The 22486-nt window shown below is 64.4% G+C and overlaps 2 protein-coding genes across 3 annotated transcripts; both read right to left on the bottom strand.

The window, feature by feature from the left end:
• Positions 1–110: 110 nt before the first annotated feature.
• Positions 111–4672, bottom strand: TSSC4 (tumor suppressing subtransferable candidate 4). Of its 2 annotated transcripts, XM_011000164.3 has the most exons (3): positions 3076–4672; positions 1484–1598; positions 111–1343 (listed from the first exon to the last, which is right to left on the bottom strand). In XM_011000164.3, exon 3 carries the CDS (start codon positions 1319–1321, stop codon positions 344–346), a length of 978 nt encoding a protein of 325 aa, XP_010998466.2. In that variant the 5' UTR covers positions 1322–1343; positions 1484–1598; positions 3076–4672; the 3' UTR covers positions 111–343. The 2 variants fall into 2 exon arrangements, with proteins under 2 accessions (XP_010998466.2, XP_064348067.1); XM_064491997.1 differs by lacking the exon at positions 3076–4672 and having other exon boundaries at positions 1484–3066.
• A 145-nt stretch (positions 4673–4817) lies between these two features.
• On the bottom strand, positions 4818–22232 carry CD81 (CD81 molecule). The gene is made up of 8 exons (XM_031448474.2): positions 21947–22232; positions 11594–11708; positions 7973–8070; positions 7062–7136; positions 6727–6831; positions 6289–6390; positions 5670–5756; positions 4818–5405 (listed from the first exon to the last, which is right to left on the bottom strand). Exons 1-8 carry the CDS (start codon positions 22010–22012, stop codon positions 5343–5345), a joined length of 711 nt encoding a protein of 236 aa, XP_031304334.1. The 5' UTR covers positions 22013–22232; the 3' UTR covers positions 4818–5342.
• Positions 22233–22486: the final 254 nt, after the last annotated feature.

Here is a 22486-nt window from a genome sequence, read left to right as displayed (position 1 = left end):
ACATTAATTCTAGAGGCTCCAGTGCGGGGACAGGTGCCCAGGTGGGCTGGAGAGCAGAAGCCCCAGCCACGGTTTCTGGGGCGAGCGGGTGTGCACAGAGACACGCAGCCTGACAGACACCCAAAACCTTTAATGTCCCCACGGGCAAGTGGTTGGGTCAGGGCTTCTGCCGTCCCCTGGTGCCCACCCTCAGCAAGGTCTCTGCTCCCAACACAACTGCCTCAGCCCCAGCCCAGGCCACTGGTGCCACCTACAGGCAGCCCGCCAGCTCCCGTCCCCAGGAGGTGCGGCCCCAAGACTCTTCCACCCCAGGACACGGAGGCCAGCCAGGCAGTCTCTCCTCTCAGACCTCAGCACCCGGGGCCTCGGGGCTGCTGCTCTTGCTCCGGAAGTGGTCTCTACTCCGCTTCCTGCTGCCATGGAAGCCCACCGTCTCCGCTAGAGGGGGTCTGACCACTGACCCAGAGTGGCCTGCTCCTTCTGGCGCACCCACCTCCTGCAAGCCCCCCTGGGGACTGCTCCACTCCTCAGCCCCTGGGCTCTCAGGCCTGGCCAGGTGGGCCAGCTCCACAGGGCCCTCACTGCCCACTGCCCCTGGGTTCCCAGGGGCGCCCCTGCCTGGCTCCCTCGCCTTCCTCAGGACCCTCTTCCTCTCAGGTCGGTCCTCGCCAGGTCGGACGGGTTTGGTGAAGATGACTCGACCCTCCCCGCAGCTGGAGGAGTCCTGGTTGAAAGAGGGCGTGTAGTCGCTGGGGGCAGCCAGGCTCTGGGAGCCCAGGCAGGCCAGGGCAGCGGCCCGGTTGCTCTGCTCACTGGCCTCAGCCACGTCTTCCAGGCTGTACTTGGTCCAGCGCTCGGGGTGGGTCATGTAGTCGGGGACGGGAGGCACCTTTGGAGGGGCAGCGCTCTGACTGGCCCTGCCCCGGCCCCCCGCTGGAGGCTGGCTGGAGGGTGTCAGCGGCTGCTTGAAGCCCCCATCATCACCCAGGCCGGTCTGGGCCACAGAGGGTGGAGCCGGCCGGGCCGCCCCCTCCAGGCAGTCAAAGATGTCATGGCTGCGCTGGGAGAAGGTGGGGCTGGTGCCCCTCAGGTGGAACAGCTGCTCCGCCGCTGTAGGGAGGCTCCCGAGGGGCGAGGGGGGCTCATCGGGGCCTGAGTCCCCTTGGGACTCCCCAGGCAGCCCCCCTGGGGATAGAGCCTCCACCTCAGCATCGTCAAGCAGACTGAAGTCGGAGTCTGAGTCGCTGAGGGAGACAGTGTCGGAAGGCAACACGTCGACATCCAAGCCAAAGGGCTGCGGGCCCGCCCCTGCCTTGGCCATGTGTCCTCAGGCCTCGCCACACCTAGCCCAAGACAGCCCAAGAACAGCACAAGTTTAGAACAAGTCCCTTCTGCAGACCCACCGCCCAGGGCAGAGTCAGCAGGAAGAACTGTCCGACAAAGGGCGGGCCATGTCCCCCGACCCCAAAAGCCCTCCTCTTACCTCCCCTCTCTGCTGGCTGCCTGGGCTGACACTGCTGGTGGGCCGAGCGCAGGCAAAGGTTCTTGGTGGTACAGGCCCCGGACACGGCTCTGTTCAGCAGCTCAACTGTCACTGGCTGAGGGCAGGAAGGGAGAGCCAACCATGAGCCCAGACAGTGAACGTGCAGAAATGGTGCGACCACCCAGGGAAGTGGGCCTGGGTTTACAGAGCCCTCGACACAGCCAGGCCCAGAAGCTGGTCCTCTGATGTGTCATTCAATCCTCTTGAGCTAAGTCTAACTAGAGCGACTAGGCAGCCAGCTGGGGGGCGGTTCTGGTAGTTAAAGCAGTTGGCCAGGGCTTGAACCTAGGGCCCAGAGTAACCTCTACCCTGCGATACCTCTCTTGGCCAAGTAGGGCTGCCTATCAACCATTCAACGGGGCACATGGCACGCGGTAAGGGCTCCACACAGACCAGGGCATCGGCCTGCTCCTGGGGGAGGAGGCTTGCTCCTGATTGCTGAGCGATGCCCTGGGAGCTCCAGGGGGCTCTGTAGCTAAGTCCTTGGCACCTGAGGGTCAAGCTCTCAGGAAGCTGGAGCATTGGTGGTGACCTGGAGAGGCTTTGCTTGGCAGAGGCAAGCCCCCGCAGCTCCCTCCAGTGGCCTTTCTCCTCCACACACCCCTCACCCTCCCTAGATGAGCAGAGTAGTGATGTCAACACCTGTTCAGGGGTCAGGTGTCACCAGGCACTGTGAAGCCTGTCCAGGCTCAGAGGACAACCTGGCCTCACCCTCACCCTCTGCACAGCCCTCCAAATCCACAAACTCCCTCTGCCCACCCAGCCTCCCTCGCCCGGGGTTACCCATTGCTCGTGCGCCACCGAGGACCAGGCCAGGCGGACCAGAAGTGGCCGAGTGCCCTGTACCAGGTCAAACACAGGCCAGATCTCCATTCCTCTGAGCCATGCATGACTCCCAAAATGAACAACTCCAGGAGAGAAAGAGGATATGAAGCAAACGCCAATAGTGCCTGTTTTAAAGCTGGCAGGACCAGAGTAGGGGAGATAATCTGCCCGTTATACAGTATTTTGCAGGCAAGGCTGGAGTTTCAACCAGACAACTGCTTCCTAAATTTGCATTCCTGGCCATGGAGTTGCGGGGGCGCCCGTGATCAGTGGGACACGCCGCGGGGGGACAGGGTCGCGCCCCAAGATAGGGAATGCGGGGTCTTTGGAGTTCTCTGAGAACTTCCCGCGCTCAGTGGAGGGCAGAGCTGAGTCCAGGCTGAGAGCCTGGGGGGCTCGGAGGCGGAGTTTTCTCATGGCCGGGGTATGGGCAGGCCAGGTCCCAGGGAGCAGGACCACTGGCTTCCTTGACGGTTCTCTCTCCCCTGGGAAGCAGAGCCTTGACTTTCCCACTCTACGTGCCCAGGGCCTCGGCCAGTACCCAGCCGGCTCTCCGTGTCCGGGGCCTGAGTCCTGGGGCCAAGTCGGGTGGGTGGGCCAGGGTCCGGGCTTCACGAGAGTCTCCCTGCTATGGGCAGCGGACTGCGAACAGCGGCCTCCCAAGGACCGACCCGACGGCACTGCCATCCTCCCCACCATAAACCTACCGGCTCACCGCAGCCTGGCTGCCTCCATCTTGGGCTGCGCTCGGCACTCTGGGAAACCGAGTCCTCCGCCGGCCGAGAACCGCGGCTTCGGCGCCTGAAGAACTACATCTCCCACAAGGCACTGAGCCGCTACTCCCGAGGCCTGTCGGGAGTGTGGCCTTTGCGCATGCGCTGCCCTCCCTAGCCTTCCCTCCCGGAAGCGGCCGCACTCCCTCGCAAAGAGACCGGAAATAAGGGGAGGAGGGAGGCAGGACTGCGACTCCCAGAATACTCGAGGGCTGTCGGCCAGCGCCGCGTTCCTGGAGCTCCAGCGCCACCTGCTGGAAGCCTCGAGGAACGGAAGTGCGTCGACGCGCGCGGCGCTATTCGCGGCCACTTCCGGTCCTGGCCTGAAGCGGCCGGCCGCGCAGTCGTGGGTCCCGGCAGCTGGGCAGCGGAGTCGGAGTGCCGCAGAGCGTGGCCCAGGCGCAACTCTCGTCCCAACCTCCAGGCGGCCAGGGTCGGCCGCGCGGCAGCCGGGGGCAGCCCGCTTGGGAGTGACGCCCTGGCCTCGCCTGCAGATGGCCGATGTCCTGGCTGACACTTCCACCCCGAAGCAGAGGGCAGACCCCGGGCTGCCCTGGACGGGCCGCACTCCCTCGGCACCGGGCCCAGGCGGCCGGCACCCTGCGCCCTTCCCCCTGGGGCCGCGATGAGCCCACAGGCCAGGGCACCTCGCTGGACGGCCAGAGGGCCCTCCCTCTCCCAGGGCTGCACCCAGGAACCCGGGGTTCAGGTTATTCCGCAGCCAAGGCCAGAGACCCAGAGAGGACACAGGGCCCGTTCTAACGATGTGCAGCCTCTGGACCCTTCATCCTTGGGAACACCCCACTTAGGGCCTCACCAGGAATACGGGGTCCAGGGCACCCTGGGCACTAATCCACATTGCAGCTTGTGGAGGTGACACCCAGGCCTTGGCCAGGATGTCCCCTGGGCCTTGCAGCACAGGGAGAAGCAAAATGGAGGGGGCTTCTTGGGCCATCCTGTTCTCCCGACCCACCACCCCAGTATGGACAGTGAAGGGGCAGGCCCACTGAGACCCTGCAGCCCCCAGTGCAGCGCTGGGGTTAGTGTTCCCCAATGAGGCCACAGGAGCCCCTGGCATATGAAGCCCAGCTAGGGCCTCATGGCCTCAAGAGGTCAACTTAATGTACACGCAGGTCATTACTGACTTGTGGGTCGTGGTGACATTGCTCAGCACTCCCCACGGGGTAGCAGCCTGCCCAAGGGGTGGCTGGGCTTCCTTCCACTGCAGTCGGCCAGGTGGGCTCCCCCAGGCAGTGGCTGAGGTGGGCGTGACAGGACATTTTCAAGCAACTAGATGGTCAGAGAAGAGACCCTCGGGAGGAAGCAGTGGTGTCCATCCTCAAACAAAGCTGTCCCTCGGGGGAAGGGCCGCCACCTCAAGCACATCCCACACCACACCCTTGGGCCACCCTGCCTGCCCCCTACCCAGCTCTGGGCAGTGCTGGGTGGGAGTGAGAGTCCTGTGGAGGCTGCTTCAGGCAGCAGAAGGCCCAACAGAGGGCAATCCCCCTATGGAGTCCTCCTGGGGGGCCCCATCGAGACCCACCAGCAGGGTGGGCACACACCCTGGGCCCAGCAAGGTCGGAAGAGCTCAGCACCGTCCGCACAGGCTCCTCGGTCCCTTGGGCCGTGCCCTGGGCCTCAGATGCTGCGGGCTCAGGAAGGCAACGGACGGCTTGTTAGCATGCCTGTTCTTTCCTTCTTTATTGAATGACTTTCAAGATGTAACTGCAGTTGAAGGTGACGCGTTAGAAAGGAGAGGTGCATGAAGGCGCAAGGCTGCTCGTAGACCCGGCTCTGGAGACAGGTGGCCGGAAAAGAACAAAGATTAAAAAAGGCTGAGCATGTAGCCCGTGGGGACGAGTGGGTGCGAGGGCGCAGCTCGGCCAGATGGGCCCCTGTGGCCTCCAGGAGAGGCCTGGTGGGGCAGGCAGAGCCCCCAGGCAGCCCCAGAAGCAGAGGGGGACCCTGCCCTACACAGTCCCCAAGGCCCACACGCATGCCGCCTACCGGTGACATCAGCCCCAGAAGTAACAGGGAACTTCAGAGTAAGAACAAAACCTCAAAAGTAAAAAAGCTGGTGAGTGTAGCAGAGTGATACTGGGAAACTATGTACACAGGTGGTGACGGCCCCTTCTCAGAAGTGTCCGGGTCACTCTGGGGGCACTGCACGGGTCCCCGTGGCCTAAGCGGCCAGAGCCTCAGTACACCGAGCTGTTCCGGATGCCACAGCAGAGCACCATGCTCAGGATCATCTCGAAGATCTGCAGGGAGGGCGTGGGCAGGGGGTCAGCACCCGGAGGCCCGGGCCAGTGACCCAGAGAGGACACAGGGCCCGGGACCACCCCACTTAGGGCCTCACCAGGAACGCGGGGTCCAGTGCACCCCGGGCACTAATTCACATTGCAGCTTGCAGAGGTGACACCCAGGCCTTGGCCTGGACGTCCCCAGGGCCTCGCAGCACAAGGCAAAGTAAAATGGAGGGGGGGTCCTTGGGCCCCGAGCAGGTGGCCACCCGCCCCACTCACCATGATCACAGCGACCACGATGGCAGCGATGCCGATGAGGTACAGCTTCCCCGAGAAGAGCTCGTCGATCTTCCCGTGGCAGTCTTCCTGCAGGGGGCAGAGGGCGCTCAGGGGGGCCTCCTCGGGGGCCCAGGGTCAAGGCACAGAGAGCACCGCCCCGCCTCACAGGCCCCCCAGGAGGTGTGAACAGGGCCCGGTCTCCGCCGGGCTCCCACTTACAACCATTTTAAACAAACACGTTAACGGCGGGCGTGCCGCACGCGCCCTCTCGCACTCAGATCAGCTGGCACCGCCTGGCCGGGAGGCTGACCCGGGAGGTCACGGCGCCCCCGATGCTGAGCTCCAGAGCTGCCCCGTTGGGAACCTGGGCCAGAGGCTGGCCCCGCTGTGGGCTGTCAGCACAAACAGCCTCAGCCGCAGGCAGCCTGGCCCCAACTCCAGCCATGGCGCCAACCAGTGTGGCCGTGTCCTTGCCATTGCCAGCGGCAGCCCCCGAGCCAGCAGCCTGGCCACCACCCAGGACCCACTGGGGGTGGCAGCCAAACGGGGGGGGGGGGGGGGGGGGGCGGGGCAGGCAGGCTCCACCCCACCCCGGGAGACCCCACCCATCGCCACGCACCTTTACCAAGTTGCTGAAGACATTGCTGCCTGAGGGACACAGGCTGTTCTTGAGCACAGAGGTGGTCAGCGTGGTCAGCGTGTTGGAGCCACAGCAGTTAAGCTGCAGAGACCGAGGGTGCCCACCATCAGCCCTGGCCCGTGTGGGGCGATGGCCAAGGATACGCCCCCCACAGGCTCCAGAGGCCCCAGCAGCTGCCCTGGCCTGGCGTGTGGGGTGGGGGCCAGGACGGTCCCCTCCAGTGGGAGAGCGAGCTCAGGGGCCCCACCCCTCCCCCGCCTCCCACTCCACTACACTGCTCGGAGACCCCTGCCCCTGGGGCCTGGCCCATCTCCTTCCCACCAGGGACCCCCAGGTCCCAACGCCCCCCAGCCCTGGCCGAGGTCTCGCCGAGAGGACCAGCCCCAGCCCCTTCCCAGCACCCCGGCCCCGCCGCACCGTCTCGTGGAAGGTCTTCACCACGGCCTTGGCGTTGTTGGCTTCATCGTCCACTATGGCCTGTTGCAAGGCCTGGTCATAGAACTGCTTCACATCCTTGGCGATCTGGGGAGGGAGTGGTCAGAGCGCGGTGCCCCCCGGAAGGTGCCACTTCTGGGACAGACCTGTCCGTCCCACTGGGACCCCGGGCTGCCTCCTCCAGAAAGCAACCCGGGCCTTCCTACCAGGGGCGCCCCCCCAAAGCACCCACGATCCGCCCCATCCCCCACAACCTGAGGCCCTCCTCCCTCCCCGCCAGCGCCCATCCCCACCCCTCCCTGTGGACAGAGGCTCACCTGGTCCTTGTTGACAAACCCCCAGATGCCAGCGGCCACTTCACAGGCGAAGAGGATCACCAGGCAGGTGAAGAACTGGGGAGGCAGAGGGCAGGGAGAGAGGTCAGAGCAGGCCAGAGACGGCCCAGCACTCCGAGGTCCCAGACCAGCGCGGTGTGTGTGGGGTGGCCGGTGGTATCCACCCACCCAGGCCCTGACGGCAGGTGAACAGTGTGGAGCCAAGAAGCCCACAGTCTAGGACTTGGCCCCGGCAGTGAGAGGCCACAGGTCCCCTCATCCCCCAGGTGCTGCAGGATGGGGCGGCTGGAGGGGAGGACAGGGTACGGGCTGGGCGGGCCGGCAAGGGCAGGGTGGTGCCACCCAGGGCCAATTGCACCGCAAGTGCCCCGTCCTCCCTTTCCTATGGGAAGGGGGTCATCGTGGCAGGCTGGGTTTCTCCCACCGGAGACCCCGGCCCAGATGCCCACAGCCCACGCCTCCCAGTCGCAGGCCCGGGACAGCACAGCCTGGCCTCAGCTTCTTGCTGGCGGGGGCAGTGCCCAGGGACATCTGAGGTGAGCCCTGGGCCCAGGACTCACTCCCAAGCGTGTCCCTATTTTACCTGTGGGTTTTTTTGTTTTTTTTTTAATAGAAGAAAAAAAAAGCAACTTTGGAACTTAGAGCTAGGAACCAGACATAAAACTGGATGTAATGGCTATCCACCCGCCAGGGGGTTTAGAACCAGTAGGAAAAGCAGACAGCCAGTCTTCTGGGGAAGGTCCGCAGAGCTGGACTGACAAGGGGGGTGTCGAGGAGGGTGCTCCGGGCCAAACACATGCTGCCCCCACCAGAGCTCTCCTCTCGGCCAGTCCTGCAGCCGCCCGCCTGCCTGGCAAGCAGGAGCAGCTCCCCACCCCTGCCCGGGACCTTACCGTCCCCAGCAGGCACTGGGACTCCTGGATGGCCCCGTAGCAACCCAGGAACCCCACAAACATCATCACGGCGCCCACGGCAATGAGGATGTAGATGCCTGCAGGGGGAGAGAGACCGACCCCTCAGCGCCCTGATGTCCCAGGAGCCCCAGCGCCCCAGGAGCCCACCTCCCCAGCTGCGCACACACACACCACTGCCTGGGACCCTGGAGGGTCCGACAGGCGCTGCCGCACGCCCTGTCGGGAAGGGGTCCGTTGCCCAATGGGCTGGGGGAGGCCCGCAGCCCGGCTGGGCGCTGTGGGCGCCTCTCCACGCTCAGTTTCCTCTTCTGTGACGTGGAAGGAGGCCAGCAACGCCGAAGCCGGAACTGAATGGCCCTCGGTGAGCTCTCAGAGCGCTTGGCCTGACCCCGACAGCCTGCATCCACTCTGGTCCCCACAAATGCCCGTGAAGGACCGCCCCAAGTCTTGGCACTGAAGCCCAACTATCGGCCTGGGGGTGGGGTGGAGGGGGCACCCAGGGCTCTGACAACGCCCACTTCAGTTATGCTGCTTTTAGGCGGGAGGTCAAGTCTAGCTGCTCTGCCTGGAGGAGTGGGCTCTAACCGGCTCCTGAGGCACTGACCCCGGGGGCTGGAGCCTGCTGCGCGAGGTGGTCTGGCAGCTGGGGTGCACGGTGGCAGGGACAGGTTGAGGATGGCACATGGGGCTCAGCCTACCCTCCTACATGCCCAACACCCACTGGCCACACGGACATCTCTCCAAGGACCTCCCACAACCCTAGTCCTTCCAGTAGACCCAGGCCCACCCCCCCGTCACCATGGTTACGCTGTAGGCAGTCCAAGCCCCTTCACAGAGCTGGGACAAAGGGCTCCAGGGCTCTGGTGCCAAGTGCCCATCTCGCCTGCCTGGCCAGCCTTTGGAGAAGGGGCCTGGGGGCCAGGACCCATTGCTGGGCTCAGAAAAGGCCCAGGGCTGCATCCTGACCAGACCGAGCCTCTGGTCAGCACTGAGTGGGCCTGGCTGAGGGGACGCCTCCTGACAGGGCTGCCCTCAGGGCTGCTCACTGGGACACAGCACCCTGGAGCCAGGCCTCCCTCCCCTCAGGTCCTGAGACCCCCCCTCTTTGAGGTGAAGTGGGACCCCCTGGGCCCCCATCCCCATGTAACTAGGTGAACGAGACCGCACAGGGTGCTGGGAAGGGGCGTCTTGGCGTTTCGGGCTATGGAGGGTCCTGCGAGAGTCCAGGAGACCTGGAAGCAGGTGCCCAACCCCAGGCCCCCTCACAGTGCCGGCCTTCCATGAGAGCCCATGGGCCTGGCTCTGGCAAGTGCGGCTGGGGACCCTCCTGGGCCCTGCAGCACTGCCTGGGGTGCTGAGCGAGCCCAACTAACCCGCCCTGGCTTCTTGGCATCAGACAAAGAGCCTTTGTCAGGGCCTACATCTGCTCCCCCACCTCCCTGGCAGGCCCAGCCTGCATCGAGGCCAGCACGAGGTCCCAGAAGGCCGGCCCTGGGTGGGCAGGGACTCAGTGGGCAGAGAGGCCCCCAACCATGGAGGAGAGGCAGGAGCCCAAGTCCAGGGCTGGTCCCCCGCCTGCCTGGTGGTCCAGTGGCCAACGCTGCTTCTCCAAGGACAGGCTTCCACGGAGCCAGGGAAGGCCATGTCAGGTCCCCGGTGGTGCCTGATGTGGCACCCGGTGGGTAGGCCCCTGGGACACCTGCTCCAACGCCAGCCTTGCCCCCCCACGAGCCTCTCCCGTGGGACCGCTGGAGCAGCTGCAGACCTCCACCTGCCTGCCCCCGACCGTGTCCCAGTGGGCTGTGCCGGGCCCCACCCGAGGCTGCAGCACATCACCCGGGCTTGTGCCTTCCTGGTGAAGCAGGTGAGCCCCACTGGGCCAGGCGCCGAGCTGAGAGCAGGAGCCGCCCCAGCCATAAGGCAGGTGGCCCTGTCCCCAGGGGAGGGGCCCCATCCCAAATCCCTTGCCCTGGGGTGGGTTCAACTCTGCCACCAGCAAAGCCCACACCCCCCAGCACCAAGGCCCAGGGAGGGCGAGCCAAGGTGGCAGCCCCCCTCACATGGACAGGACTGGGGACGTGCTGGGTCACCCCGGCTGCTGCTGGCTCAGACCCCTGGGGAAGCGGGGAGGAGGAGTGAGGAGCCCTAGAGGAGAGAAACAGCCCTTGAGAGTTCAGAGAATACTCCCACATCCTCAGATTTGTAAGCAAAGCTGGCTGCCTTGCTTCTGAGGGTGCCAGGCCCGTGTGCGGGGGCCCTGGGTCACAGCCCCTCGGGCACTTGTAGAGGGCACGGTCTCACCCTCTCCTGAGACTCACGCCTGTGGGGGGCCCCACACCTGGAACCCGTGGCTTAGGCCCTTCCCTGGAGACCGCGGGCCCCAGGAAACGACAGCCAGAGCCGCAGGCTCCTGTCTCTGCTGCCCTGCTGATGCTCCCTGGAACCCAGCCCTCTCCAGCTTCCGGCCCAGGGAGGACCACGGGCAGGAAGGGGACAGGCGTGCCCCCATGGCCCTGGGGTTCGGAGGGTGGGACGGTGACTGGGTGGGGCCAGCCCCGCTCCAGCAGCCAAGCGTGTACCCCAAGTGTGTGGGGGCCCCAAGTGGCAGCTGGGAGGGACCCAGACGCCTGCAGGGGTGCACAAGGGGCGCACGTACCCGGCAGGGAGTGGGTGCAGGCCCAGCGGTGAGCCCTGAGCCCTGAAGACGCAGGAGCCTCCTGCCCCCACCGCCCAGCCCGAGCCCTTCCTTTAAAGGGCAGAAGCAGCTCAACAGACACATGCAGAGCTCAGGGCCAGGCCCCGCCTCCCGGGGGGGGGGTGGCGGACACACGAAGGAGGGGCGCGGCTGTGCGCAGAAGGGAGGCCCCCTCTTCCCCTTGCCCCTCCTCCTCCTCTGTCACCCCTGTCCCTGGGGACCGCTGGCCCAATCCCCCAGCCTGATCGACGCCCTTCAGGGCCTCAGCTCGAACCCAGGAGGCAGACTCGAAGCCTAATAAGGCCGCTAGGCGTGGCTGTGAGGGCTGACTCGCGCTGCCCCCTCCTGGGCCTGAGGCTCCAGCTGCCTCAGCTGCCGTTCAGGCTGCCCAGGCATCCAGCTCCACCCCTTCCCAGGACGCCTCCCTCCCCGAAATACCCACCACAGCACACGGCTCCCCCGCCCCGCCCAGCTGCTGCTCTCCTGCCCCGGCCCAGCCCCCCCACCCCAAGGCCATCTGGTGGGCTCCCAACAAGCCACACACCATTCCCAGTTCCAGCTTTCCCCAGGAGCACCCCCAACCCAACCAGGCACTGGACTGGAGGGGACTAGGGCCCTAAAGCCTCCCCTGGACCCCCAAGGCCCTCAGGCAGATATAACCACACCTGCTCTCTGGCTCTGGCTCACTCTTGTGCCCCACGAGCTCTTCCTCGCTGGCGTCCTTCTGCCCCAGCAAGAAGCAAGCCCCACTGAGCTGCCTCAGGTTCTGCCTCCTCCTGGAAGCCCTCCCTGACTGCCTGTCCACAGCCTCATTGAACTTCTTATCAGACACCCCAGTGGGCCATCCCTGCAGGCCACCAGCCCAGAGCTGGCCAGGGTCTTCAGCCAGTCCCACGTGCACTTACCTACATAGAAGGTGTTGGGTGCGGGCCTGTCTCCGAGCTCCAGATAGAGGAGGTTGGTGGTCTGCGGGTCATGGCGAAGCCACAGGGCCACACCCAGGATCACACCTCCGGCCAACTGGGGGAAGAGCAGGGCACGGTGTTACTTGTGGCCCCAAGCATGGCAGTGGTGAGTGAAACCTACCATGCTGCATGCGCAGAGAGGCAGGTGCTGGACCCTCCCCTCTGCTGGGTCAGCGTCCAGGGGATTGTAGGCACCTGGGGTCTGGACCACCCGCTAGCTCCAAATGTCCACTCTGCTGCCTTGGTTTTCAAGATGCCCCAGGAGGGCCTGGGAATCAGGGGCCACACAGCTGGTCCCCAAACCTCCCGCCAGCACCAGCAGGACAGGCTGCCAGGTACGATGCAAGGCTCCTGGTTAATACGCGTTTCAGGCGGGTAACGACGCTTCTTCAGTGTAAGTGTGTGCCAAATGCTGCGTGGGACACTTACGCCAGAGAGTATTCACTGCTTCCCTGAGGTGCGTGTTTAACTGGCTGTCCTGTGTTTTATTTACTAAATCACACACCCCGAGTGCCCGAGGAACGCTGGCCGTCGTCCAAGGGGTGGCCCTGCCCCTACAGTAGGGAGCTGGTCTGGGAACCCCGTGGAGGGGACTCCGCGTCTCTGCGGGCAGGACAAAGGGGGTGGTGATCAGGACCCTGGCAGAGCTGGTGGAGGAATTCCAGAGCAGACGCTGCTGGGCTGGGGACATCCAGGAAGCCCTGGGACTGCCGGTTTGTGGGATAAATCCCTGCGTCCACGGGAGAAGGGAAACTGCTGGGAGAGGAAGGAAGCCCGCAGTGCTCCCCAGAGGGACGGGGACGCAGAGGCTGCGGCGGGGGGGGGGGGGGGGGCGGGGCAGGAAAGGGGCTCTTGCTTAGGGGGCGGGGGCTTCCGGCTGCGGGGGGGACCCTCAAGGGCTCCGTGGTGGGTGGTGTCTGCCCTTAAGGGTGAACCCAGACCAGGCCTGGCCAGGCCCATGCTTTAACCTCTGACCAACCCAAGCAAGCGCCCAGGCTGCCCTCCCTGGCCTGGCCTCGGCCCTGGGCTGCCCCACCAAGGCGCTAACTGTTCCCTGAGCTCCAAGTGCCAGCTCCCACACAGACCGCTGGCCACATGACCAGTGGGGAAGAGAAACCAAAAACTGGACCCCAAGGAAAACCACCTGGCTGGCCCAGTGCCTGACCCCAAGGCCCTGTTCGGGGAGCAGGGCCCTCAGACAGTGGGGGGGAGGGGGGACATGCCCAGGAAGGCGTGTGGACTCGAGTCCCCGGCACCACGGGCTGCCCTGAGGAAAGAAAGCCCCAAGCATCTCCGGGGATCCCCAGGCAGGTGACACCAGGGTGCTGCTGAGAGGCGGGAAGGAAACGGGCCATGGGCTGCGCCCAACCCAGGCCCTCCCACACTGGGTAAGGCTGGTGGGAACCGTTGGGACCGTTGGCAACAGGAGCAGCTGGGCTCCCACAGCAAGGGGATGCTGTCGGCACCCACCCCCGGAGCAGGACGGCACCTCTTCCAAACTTCCAACTTGGAACTGCACTGTCCTGTCCCACCCCAAGGAGATGGAGGCTGTTAACCTCTTCCCCGTCTGCCCCGCAAGCGCGCAGGGCCTACTGTGCACCTGCCGGCTGAGGTCCTAGCACCCCCTGATGCCCCTTGGTGTCTGTCACACCCACAAGAGAGAGGGCAGGCCCACCAGACGTGCGCAGGGAGAGGTGAGAGGCTGGGGGGGGGGGCCCAGAGGGAGTCCTCAGCTCCTCCCGAGCCCAGCTGGCTGCCATCTGCGGCTCCAGGGGACGTGGCGGCGAGGCTGAGGGTTGCTGTGGTAACTCTGGCTAGAAACCCTCACTTATTCTGTTTTGAAACTGTGGTCCAGAGACCGCTTTGTGAGATGCTCCAGCATGGAGGGAGGGCATGGGGAAGCCCTCGTCCAGGGCCTCCCTGTGTCATTAGGGACAGGTGAGGAGCCCCGACTCAGCCTCGGTCTCCCCATCAGCAGGTGGAGGGGGTGGGCCCTCACCCAAGGTCACCTACAGAGGCAGCACTGGGACTCCCCCAGCCATGAGGCAGAGCAGGGGGCAGATGGAAGGCGCGGAGGGGGTGTCCGGCCACGAGAGGGCAAGTCAGGGGTCCCGAAGCGGCAAGTCTGAAAGAAGCCTGCTCTTCAAAAGATAAGCACGGACGGGAACTTGCCAATGACTCATAAAGGACGGGTATTCAAAATGTTATCGAGAACTTTCAAAACGCGACAAGAAAACCCACAAGCCAGGGCAGGGTGTAGCTCAAGTGGCAGAGCACAAGCTTAGCATACAAAAGGTCCTGGGTTCAATCCCCAGTACCTCCTCCAAAAATAAATAAGTAAATCTAACTACCTCCCCTCAATATAAATGAATAAATAAATAAAAATACATGAAAAAAATTTTAAAAAGTTACAAAAAACAAACAAAAAAAGTGATAAAGAAGAATTTAAAAAAAGAAAAAGAAAACCCAATTTTTAAAAAGCAGGCCAAAAAAACCCTGCTCAGACGCTTGACCAAAGAAGAAACACACACAGGAAATCAACACGTGGAAAGACACGCGGCACCACAGGTCATGGGGAGATGCAAATAAAACCACCCCACGCCCAGCCCTCCCCCTGCAAGGCGGCCGGGCGTGAAAGGGGCCCGCAGCCGGGTGCTGGCGAGGGTGTGGAGGTGCTGGTCCTCAGGGAGCTGGGCCTCCACCCACTGCGCGCCCAACCTCTGCACCCCCAGGGGCCGCCAAGCCAGGGGAAAGCTCGCGTTCACACAAACGTCCCAGCAGCTCTCCTGGTGACAGCCCCACACCGGGGACAACCCGGACTCCTCCGAGCACTGAGCGGGTGGATGGACAAAACCAGGCTGTGGTTCCGCCACGTGGCGGATGCCCACCAGACCTACAGACACAAGCACCCGGGCGAACCTCCAGACCATCCCACTGAAAGCCAGAACCAGACCCAGAGGAAAGCCGCCTCCTTCCTCCTCCGTTCCTATGAAAGTACCAGAAATGCCGACCACACGCACAGAAAGCTGGCCAGCGGTTGCCCTGGGGCAGGGAGGCGGCCTCCCAAGGCCCCGAGGACACCTGTGGGGGTGATGGATGCGTCCACTCTCCTGATGACAGCGCTGGTCTCACAGGTGTCTCCTTATGCCCAAACCTCCCAAGCTGTACGTTTTAAACGTGTGGTTTACATCAAACAAAACTTTCTAAAAAACTCCACACACCCAAATCCCCGATGCCTGAGATCAGCAGCAAGGCCGTCTGGGGGTAAATGATTCTTCCGGGTCCCAAAGGGTCCAGGCTGCCATCCTGATGCCAATAAGAAGCGTCTGGATTCCTGTCCACTAAGCCAAGGTTCTAGGGACATGCATGTCCACTACAAGACAGAGTCCAGCGTTGACAGAAAGCACGCAGTCCTGGCATTGGGTGGGGCCCAGAGGGTGGTGGCCAAGGGCGTCCCTGAGCCTCTGGCCGCTGGGCCATCTCAGGCCCACCTCGGCATCCTTGTTCCTCCAGTATCCTCACGTGTAAAATGAGGAATCAAAGGTACACAGGTAAATATATACAGTGTGCTTAGCACAGAGAGCCCCTGACAGAGCTGGTGATTGCTGTGGAGCTCCAAGGCAGGTGACTGGTGGCAGAGTCTGACACATCTTCACTCATCCCTCCCCCTCTCTCCTGCAAGCGGGCCTGTTGGAAGCACGGCCGCCACCTGCTCCTGCATCCCCAGATGCTCCTGCATCCCCAGATGCTCCTGGCTCGCGTGGGGCTACGGAGAGGCTCAGAAGGAGCCGGCGAACCGGCTGGGATGACTGGACCGTTCCACCCCAGCGGACAGCACAGAGTGTTCGTAACCCTATGATGGATTCTGTTTCTGTTTCTTTCTTCCTCCTTTCTGAGAATTAATAAATAATTGCGTCAGCTAAAGAGGGGGGGCTGCCAAGCACGCTGGGTTCCTGCCCGGCCTGTCTGCTGTTTCTAAGAGCAGCTGAAAGGGAACAGGAACGGCTGCTGCCTGGGCAGGCCTGGGGCAACCCTCCCCTCCCCTCCCCTCCCCTCCCACGGCCCCACCCTCTGCCACCCCCCGGGCTTCCATCCCTCTGCCACCCCCACGCACTGGCCCCACAGTCACCCCGTCTTGTCCACGCATTCCACGGGCAACAGGGACACCTCATGCACCAGGGTGCTCCCCTGATTGGCAGCTGGTCTCCAGCAGCCCCTCGGTGCTGACGCTCGCAGAGACGGCCGGCCGCGGTCAGAGGCAGCTCCACTGGGACCCGGGAGGGGCCTTGGCTCTGAGCTGCCTCTGCCCTCGTAACCCGCCACTCCAGGGGGGGGCACGCTCTCGCTGGGAAAGTGCGCCCTGTGTGCCCGTGAGGCTTGGCAACTGGGAGGTCCCGTGGGCCTGGAGACCCTCCCCAGAAGGGCAGTGAAGCCAGAGGCAGGCAGCAAGGCAGGAAACGCCCCTGAAGACGCGGACAAGTCCGAGAGAAAAGGCGCAGCAAAGACCCTCCTAGGTGAGGCGTGGGGGGCAGTGGGGCAGAGGGCAACTCTCGGGTGGGTGGGGACTTGGGCCTCCACAGACTGACCCTCCATGTCCAGCCACCCTGAGGACAGGGTGACACAGGGCTCGTCTCAGCCTTCCCAGGGGTAGGCAGCTGACCCTGTGACCCTGTGGTGACCTCTGGGAACAGAGCCACCCAGCTCGAGGCAGGAAGGAAGCACAGAGAAGAGCAGGGACCCCCGCCTCAGCCAGGAAGCGGAAACCCCTCTCCAGGCCCCTCGGCCTCAGGAAGCTGCCTGGCCTGGCCCCTAAAAATAGGCCTGGGAGGGAGGGGGAGAAGGACACTGGCCCCCAGGAGCCACTTCCCACCGGCAGCTGAGCGCAGTCCTGAGCATGCCCTGCCACCTCTCAGAGGAGAGCAGAGCGGGCCTGGGGACCCCCAGGACCAAGCCGCTTCCTGGGCCAGGCCCCAGGCCTACCACGCACTTCCCAGGCGGGAAGGCCAGCAGCAGCCTGCTCCCCGGCCCCAAGCCCACCCAACTGGCTGAAAGGGCCCCTCCTGTGAGGCGCCCCTCTGCCCCCTTGGCCCATGCAGGGAGGGGCGCGTACACACAGAAACCCCAGTGACCTGCCAAAGGGCGTCGAGGGGCCGCAGAGGGCCACATGTATCAGACCAGAAGGACTGGGGTGGGCCGAGCACCTGCAGGGCAGGGAGTTGGGCGGTGAGTGGGCCCAGGCAGGGAACCAAAGGCGAGTAGGGGGGGCCCTGGGGCAAGTCAGGGTGTCCCTGGCCAGCACTGGCACCTGGGCACAGCCAATTACCCTGGGGGAGCCCCACCTGCACCCCAGCCTGGCCGTGAACCAGGGGCTGGAGGACTGGCTCCGGTTTCCAGCCTGCGTCCACCACTTCCTCACGTGGTGACTCGGGAACCTATTTCCCTATCGCCGCAGTGGGCCTGATAACAGCCTGGCCCCAGCTGGAGGCAAAACGGGTGCTAATTCTATGTGGTGTGGGCTGGAACTGTTCTCTCAGGGACAGAGGGAAAGACTGTCCATCCAGAGGGCAGGCAGCCGAGCCCCCAGGGTGGGGAGATGTGAGGAGAGCTCCCTGTGAGCCTGGCAGGACTGCAGTGGGTGGTTCCCAAACCTACCGCCCCCCCGGTAGCCCCAGCACCCCTGAGGTGGCTCAGGCATTCCAGGATGGAGATGGGAAGGTGGGTGGCCTGGGGTCCTCATTCCTACAGCGCCCGGGGCTTGCAGCCCTGGGATCACGGCCCATGGGAGTCTCCAGGAGCTGGCTGTAGGCGGCACAGAACCAAACTCAACACTCACCCACAGGTGACGTGACAGGTGAGGCAGGTTACAGGGCACCGTCAGACATCTCCCCCGGGGGGACAGTCACGACCCAGGCCGGCCTGGGCATGGGACAGCTGGTACAGAAGATCCCCATGTGACCACACAGGATGCCCGGGAGGGCCGCCCACTCACCCACTCTGCACAGCCACCGGTCCTGGCTTCCTGCCCATCACTGTCTCCACCATGATCATAGCACCCCAATAACCGGGGGTGGGGGGAACACTAGCTTTCCAAAGTTAGAATGGGCACAGCCTCAAAGAAAAGGGGCTCCCTGCTCCCCAGGCCTCTGTGGCGTTTGGATCCCCACACCTGGGCTCTCAGCCCCCCTGACCACAGCACCCTCACCACCCATTTGAGGGACTTAAGGGGCCCAACACTGCACCCCCACCCCAGCTCTAACATGCCTCCCTGCCCTCCCAGCCCAGCAGCCCTCGAGTGCAGGGAGGGCCAGGCCCCAAATTACCAAGTGTGTGCTGGGTGGGGAGTCTAGAGGCTCTGGAGGTGTGTGGGGCCAGACCATGTCCTGCTGGACAGCGGGAAGGCCTGGGGGAGGGTCCCAAGGGCCGACTCCAGGGGAGCCTGGCTCTCTGTGCAGGATGAGGAGTGCAGGATGAGGAGTCCCGGACACGGGGCAAGGCGGCCGCCAGGGCCGACAAGCACCTAGCTCCTGCCGCGCGCCCAGCCTGGGTCCTGGGGGCCTGGGCAGACAGAGAGCCCCCGTGCCCCTCCCCACCCCGACCCAGGGCACTTTTCAAAATTCTGTGCCAGAGCAAAGGTGCCATCTGCCTCTCCCATGGGGGCTGGACTCTAAACCTTATTGATTTTGTGGCCCAGGCTCTTCCCTGTCGTGGGATTTCAGGTGCTGAGACGAAGACATGGGGGTAGATGATCTGGGAGGGGTGTGGTCTGGGGGGCCCAGCTCCCTGTCTGGACTTCCAGGCAGTATCAGATAGGGATTGGAGGTGAACTCAATTTCCAGAAGCAGACTGAGCTGGGGGTAGGGGTGGGAACCCCACAGGACGGGCACCGAGTGGGCCAGGGTCCCAGGCTCTCCACCTCTGCCTCCAGCTCTCCCCTGTTTTGACGCCCAGACACTCTCACTGGGGCCAGCCCGTCCCAGGGACAGACCACAGACTTCCTCTTCTCGGTCTGGCCCAGCCCAATGGCCATTTCCCCAAAGCTGGGCAGCCAGGCTCTGGGGGGCACCAGGGGAGCCCAACTGCCCTCCCACTGAAACTGGGAATAGGAAATCCCTGCCTCCACCCAGAGCCCGCCAGGGTCACACCCCCTTTCCGGGAAGGAAGGCGACAGAACCACTAAGCGATAGACAGCCATGTGCTGTCTGGAGGTGAGAATTAAGTGCCAGTTAGCAAGGCTTCTAATCAGCCCCTCTCCCAGCCGGGCCTGACCGCATCACCTCTGGAAGGAAGCCACAGGCTGCATTAGGCTGGAGGAGCAGCCAGTCCTGGGCAGGGACGCTGCCCCTCTCCCCATCTTCCGCCAAAGGAGATGGCAAGTAACACACCCATTTCACAGATGAGGAAAGCAGGGCTCACACAGGTCATTCTCCGGCCCCAGACAGTGGATTCGAGTTGGGTGGGCAGCTAAGTAGGGCTGGGAGCCTCTGTTCTTCCTGACCTGCTCCAGAGGCTGGGACCTTGAGTCCCGGCCACCTCTGCCAAGGGGCTCCTGGTCCCATCCCAAAGGGCCAGATGTCCATGCTCCCGGCAGGGCGTCCACACCGTTTCCCCAGCTAGCTCGGGCCGGGGTGCTGCCTTTCCGCCGGCACCGTCTCCGCCTCGCAGCCCAGTGCTCGTCCGGCCAGGGGGCCCCAAAGCAGGCCGTGGTCAGGCGGGCTGTGTTCACACTGCCTGGGGCCCGGGGTCTGGCGGGGAGATGGGGGAGGCGAGTACGAGTGCTGCAGTGTGTGGGCACGCGCAGTGACCAGCTCCTCCCTGAGGAGCGTGCCAGCCTGCCTCTCATGCCGCCTCCCATGGGGGAGACTTTACTCTCTGAAAAGGAACTTTAAAAAGTGCCAGGATCCAGACACTCATCATCAACCTCTTCTCCCAGCTCCTGCCAGAGTACAGTGAGCGAGTGCAGCTGGGCACCAGGAGCCCTCCCTCAGCCACTGGGTCCCGCGGGGCCCTCCCAGGCACTTGAGGCCCCTTCCCCGTGTCACTGCCTACACTGGCCAAGGAGAGCAGTCTTCCCTGCCAGCCACCATGCCCAACTTCCGTTTCCTGACCTAATCTGACAATAACCCAAGAGACAGGACCCCCACTTTGGAAGGGAGGAAGCCCAGGACCAGAGCAAGGGGCCAGGGACTCCACCCAGGTCCAAGCCCCGGGCACTGTGCTCTCAGCCAAGCTGGTGGGCAGAGAGGGGCTCCGCCAGGGCAGTGCGCCCCCACCCCGCCTCGCTCAGCTTGGCATCCCGCCACAGTGGGTGGCCCAGGATGGATGGATACAGCTCTCAGCGCTCAACTGGGCATGCCCAGGGAGGGGAGGGGCGGGGCCTCGGAAACAGTTCCTTAAGCCTGAATAAAAAGTGGCCCCGGGGTTATTTCAGGCCTCCACCCTGGCTGCCTGGGAAACTACCAGACTGACTGGGGGTGGGGGTGGGGTTGGAGGGTCAGGGGAAGCCTGCCCTGGAGACCTCCCAGCTGTGCAGGTGGGAGGGAATTATCTGGCACTGACACCCAGTGCAAAGGCAAGAATCTGCTCCCGCAGAAGTCCTCGGCCTGCCCTCCACCTCCCGCCAGGGCCCTCCGAGGCTCCGCTTGTTGGCGACAGGCTCAAGGACTGGCAGAGGGGGCATCTAGGTGTCCCACTGATGTGCCCTTGCTGGGGCTAAAGTAGGCAAACATTAAATCAAAGCCAATGCCACCCCCTCAGTGAAGGACCCGGTGGCTGCCCGGACCAAATATGGCCCATCTTGACAGCCTCACTGCTCCCTCCTCTGGGGCAGAGGCTAATGGCTGCAGGCCCACATCGGGTTACCCCCAGGTAGGATGTGACACCCCCACACTACGCCCAGCTAGAGTTCAGTCCAGTCTCTGTTCTCCCCACCCCAAATACCTAACTGCCCGAGGTCTACTCTGGGATCCCTAGCTGTCCAGACGGCAAACAGATGTCCCCAACACCACACACTTGTTCCAGGGGGCATTTTAAAAGCTTGCCCTCCCTGTATCAACTTGAGAAATGAAGCATCCAGACGTTGTCCTGGCCCTAGTAGAGGGGGGGGGGGGGGCAGCCTGGTGTGGCAGAGCCACATGAAGCGGCCAGGTGGGGGTCCAAAGCACTGCCCAGGAGACTGGCTGAGGGGATACAGGGCACAGCTGGGAGACGGGCTCCAGACATCCATTCCTGGTCCCTCCAGGCCAAAAAAAGATCTCCACTCCCGAATTCCAACACTGACAGGAAACAGAAACAAAAGCCAAAGAGCTTCATCCGTCACTGGATAGCAGTTAAGACAGATCAGAAAAAGCAACTCAGGCCAGCAGCCCAGAGAACCCAGGAGATCCTCCTGCACCCCAAGATGTCCAGTCTGTGGGCACCTCTTTCCAAAGTGGATGCCCAAGACCAGACTTGGGCATCTACCCAGCCCGAGCTCCACCCTATACCCCAGCTCAGAGCCGCCCAGCTCTCCAGGGCCCCTGCCTGTGCCAACTCAAAACACCCGCCCAGCCCCTCTCCCCTCAAAGCCTCTACAGCGTCCCAGGGGGAGGACATGCTGGAATCTCAGTCTGGGTGAGGAGGAAAGGAAACTCGGGCCCCACAAACTGAGGCCACCACGGTGCAGGCCCCCAGCACGAGGGCTTTGCCCGGCCCGGAGCCCCAAGGTGGCGACAGCAGATGGGAGGGTGAACTGGGATAGGCCCAGAGTTGAGTGGACAGTTCCCAAGACTCCAGTAGAGTGTGCGCCTCTCCCCCTCGCCCCCCGCCACCGGGCCGCCCATCTAGGGGCGGTGGCCCCGATTAGCTCATGGGGGCGGGGCGTGGCGAGCTCCGCCCTCGAGCCCCCTCGGTCCCCGCAAAGCGGGGTGGTCCCAGAAACAGCGGCCAGGAGGGCTGAGCAGTAGCGGGGTACGCGGCCCGGAACGCGCACCCACCGCACCAACACCATCACCAAACGGGAAGAGACCCCAGGTCACCAAACGCCCCAGCCCGGCTGCCTGGCTCTGGGCCCTGACGCGCAGAGGCCCGAAACCCGACTGGAAGCCTCCCGCCCCGCCGTCGAGGAGCGCGGTGGCCCGGGAAGACCCCAGCGCCGCGCCCAGCAGGCCTAGGACCCCCCACCCCAACCCCGTGCCCGGCGCACACAGGTGGCCCCGCAACTTGGCGGTTCGGTTGCGCCCCTTCCGCTGGGCCTAGAAGGGCGCGCGGCCTGCCAGGCTCGGGGTGCGCCCTCCCCACCCCCCGGTCGAGGCTCACCCAGAAAACGAAATTGAAGACGAAGAGCAGGTACTTAATGCACTTGGTGCAGCCCTCTACCCCCATGGCGGCGCGGGCGGCGGGCGGCCTGCAGGGCGCGGGCCGGTCCTGGGCGGCAGGCGCGGGGCCTGGGGGCCTGGAGGCCTGGCGGGCGGCCGGGGGCCTGGAGGGAGGCTGGAGCGCGGGGACGAGGGGCGCGGGGTACGCGCGGATGAGGGGCGCGGACGAGGGGAGCAGAAGGCCTGGCCGGAACACGCCTCACTCTTTGCCGCCGCTGCGCGCTCGCTCTCTGGTGGGGCGCGCGCACCTCTCGGCTACTTATAGGGCGCCGAGGCCACGCCCCCAATGCCCCGCCCAGAGGCCCCGCCCCTGGCCCTGCTGCCGGGGCTCCGACTGGCTGCAGCCCTAGCCCCCAGCCCCGCCTGGGGAGAGAAGTCGCGCCACCCTCCCCGACTCGCGCACGCACCTCGGGGTGTCAGACCCGGTGCAGTCAGGACCCCGGGGCCTGGGCACACAGTGCCAGGCGCAGCACGCGTCCCT

Source organism: Camelus dromedarius, chromosome 12, assembly GCF_036321535.1.
Source record: "Camelus dromedarius isolate mCamDro1 chromosome 12, mCamDro1.pat, whole genome shotgun sequence".
NCBI lineage: Eukaryota > Metazoa > Chordata > Mammalia > Artiodactyla > Camelidae > Camelus > Camelus dromedarius.
This window is presented reverse-complemented; position numbering and strand designations above follow the sequence as displayed.

Excerpts from the sequence above, each read along its gene's own strand:
- TSSC4 (XM_011000164.3), bottom strand. The coding sequence starts at position 1,321 with ATGGCCAAGGCAGGGGCGGGCCCGCAGCCCTTTGGCTTGGATGTCGAC.
- CD81 (XM_031448474.2), bottom strand. The coding sequence starts at position 22,012 with ATGGGGGTAGAGGGCTGCACCAAGTGCATTAAGTACCTGCTCTTCGTC. Across the intron at positions 7,137-7,972 it reads CCCAGTGCCTGCTGGGGACG|TTCTTCACCTGCCTGGTGAT; the intron begins GTAAGGTCCCGG and ends CTGCCTCCCCAG. Across the intron at positions 6,832-7,061 it reads GGTTTGTCAACAAGGACCAG|ATCGCCAAGGATGTGAAGCA; the intron begins GTGAGCCTCTGT and ends CTCCCTCCCCAG.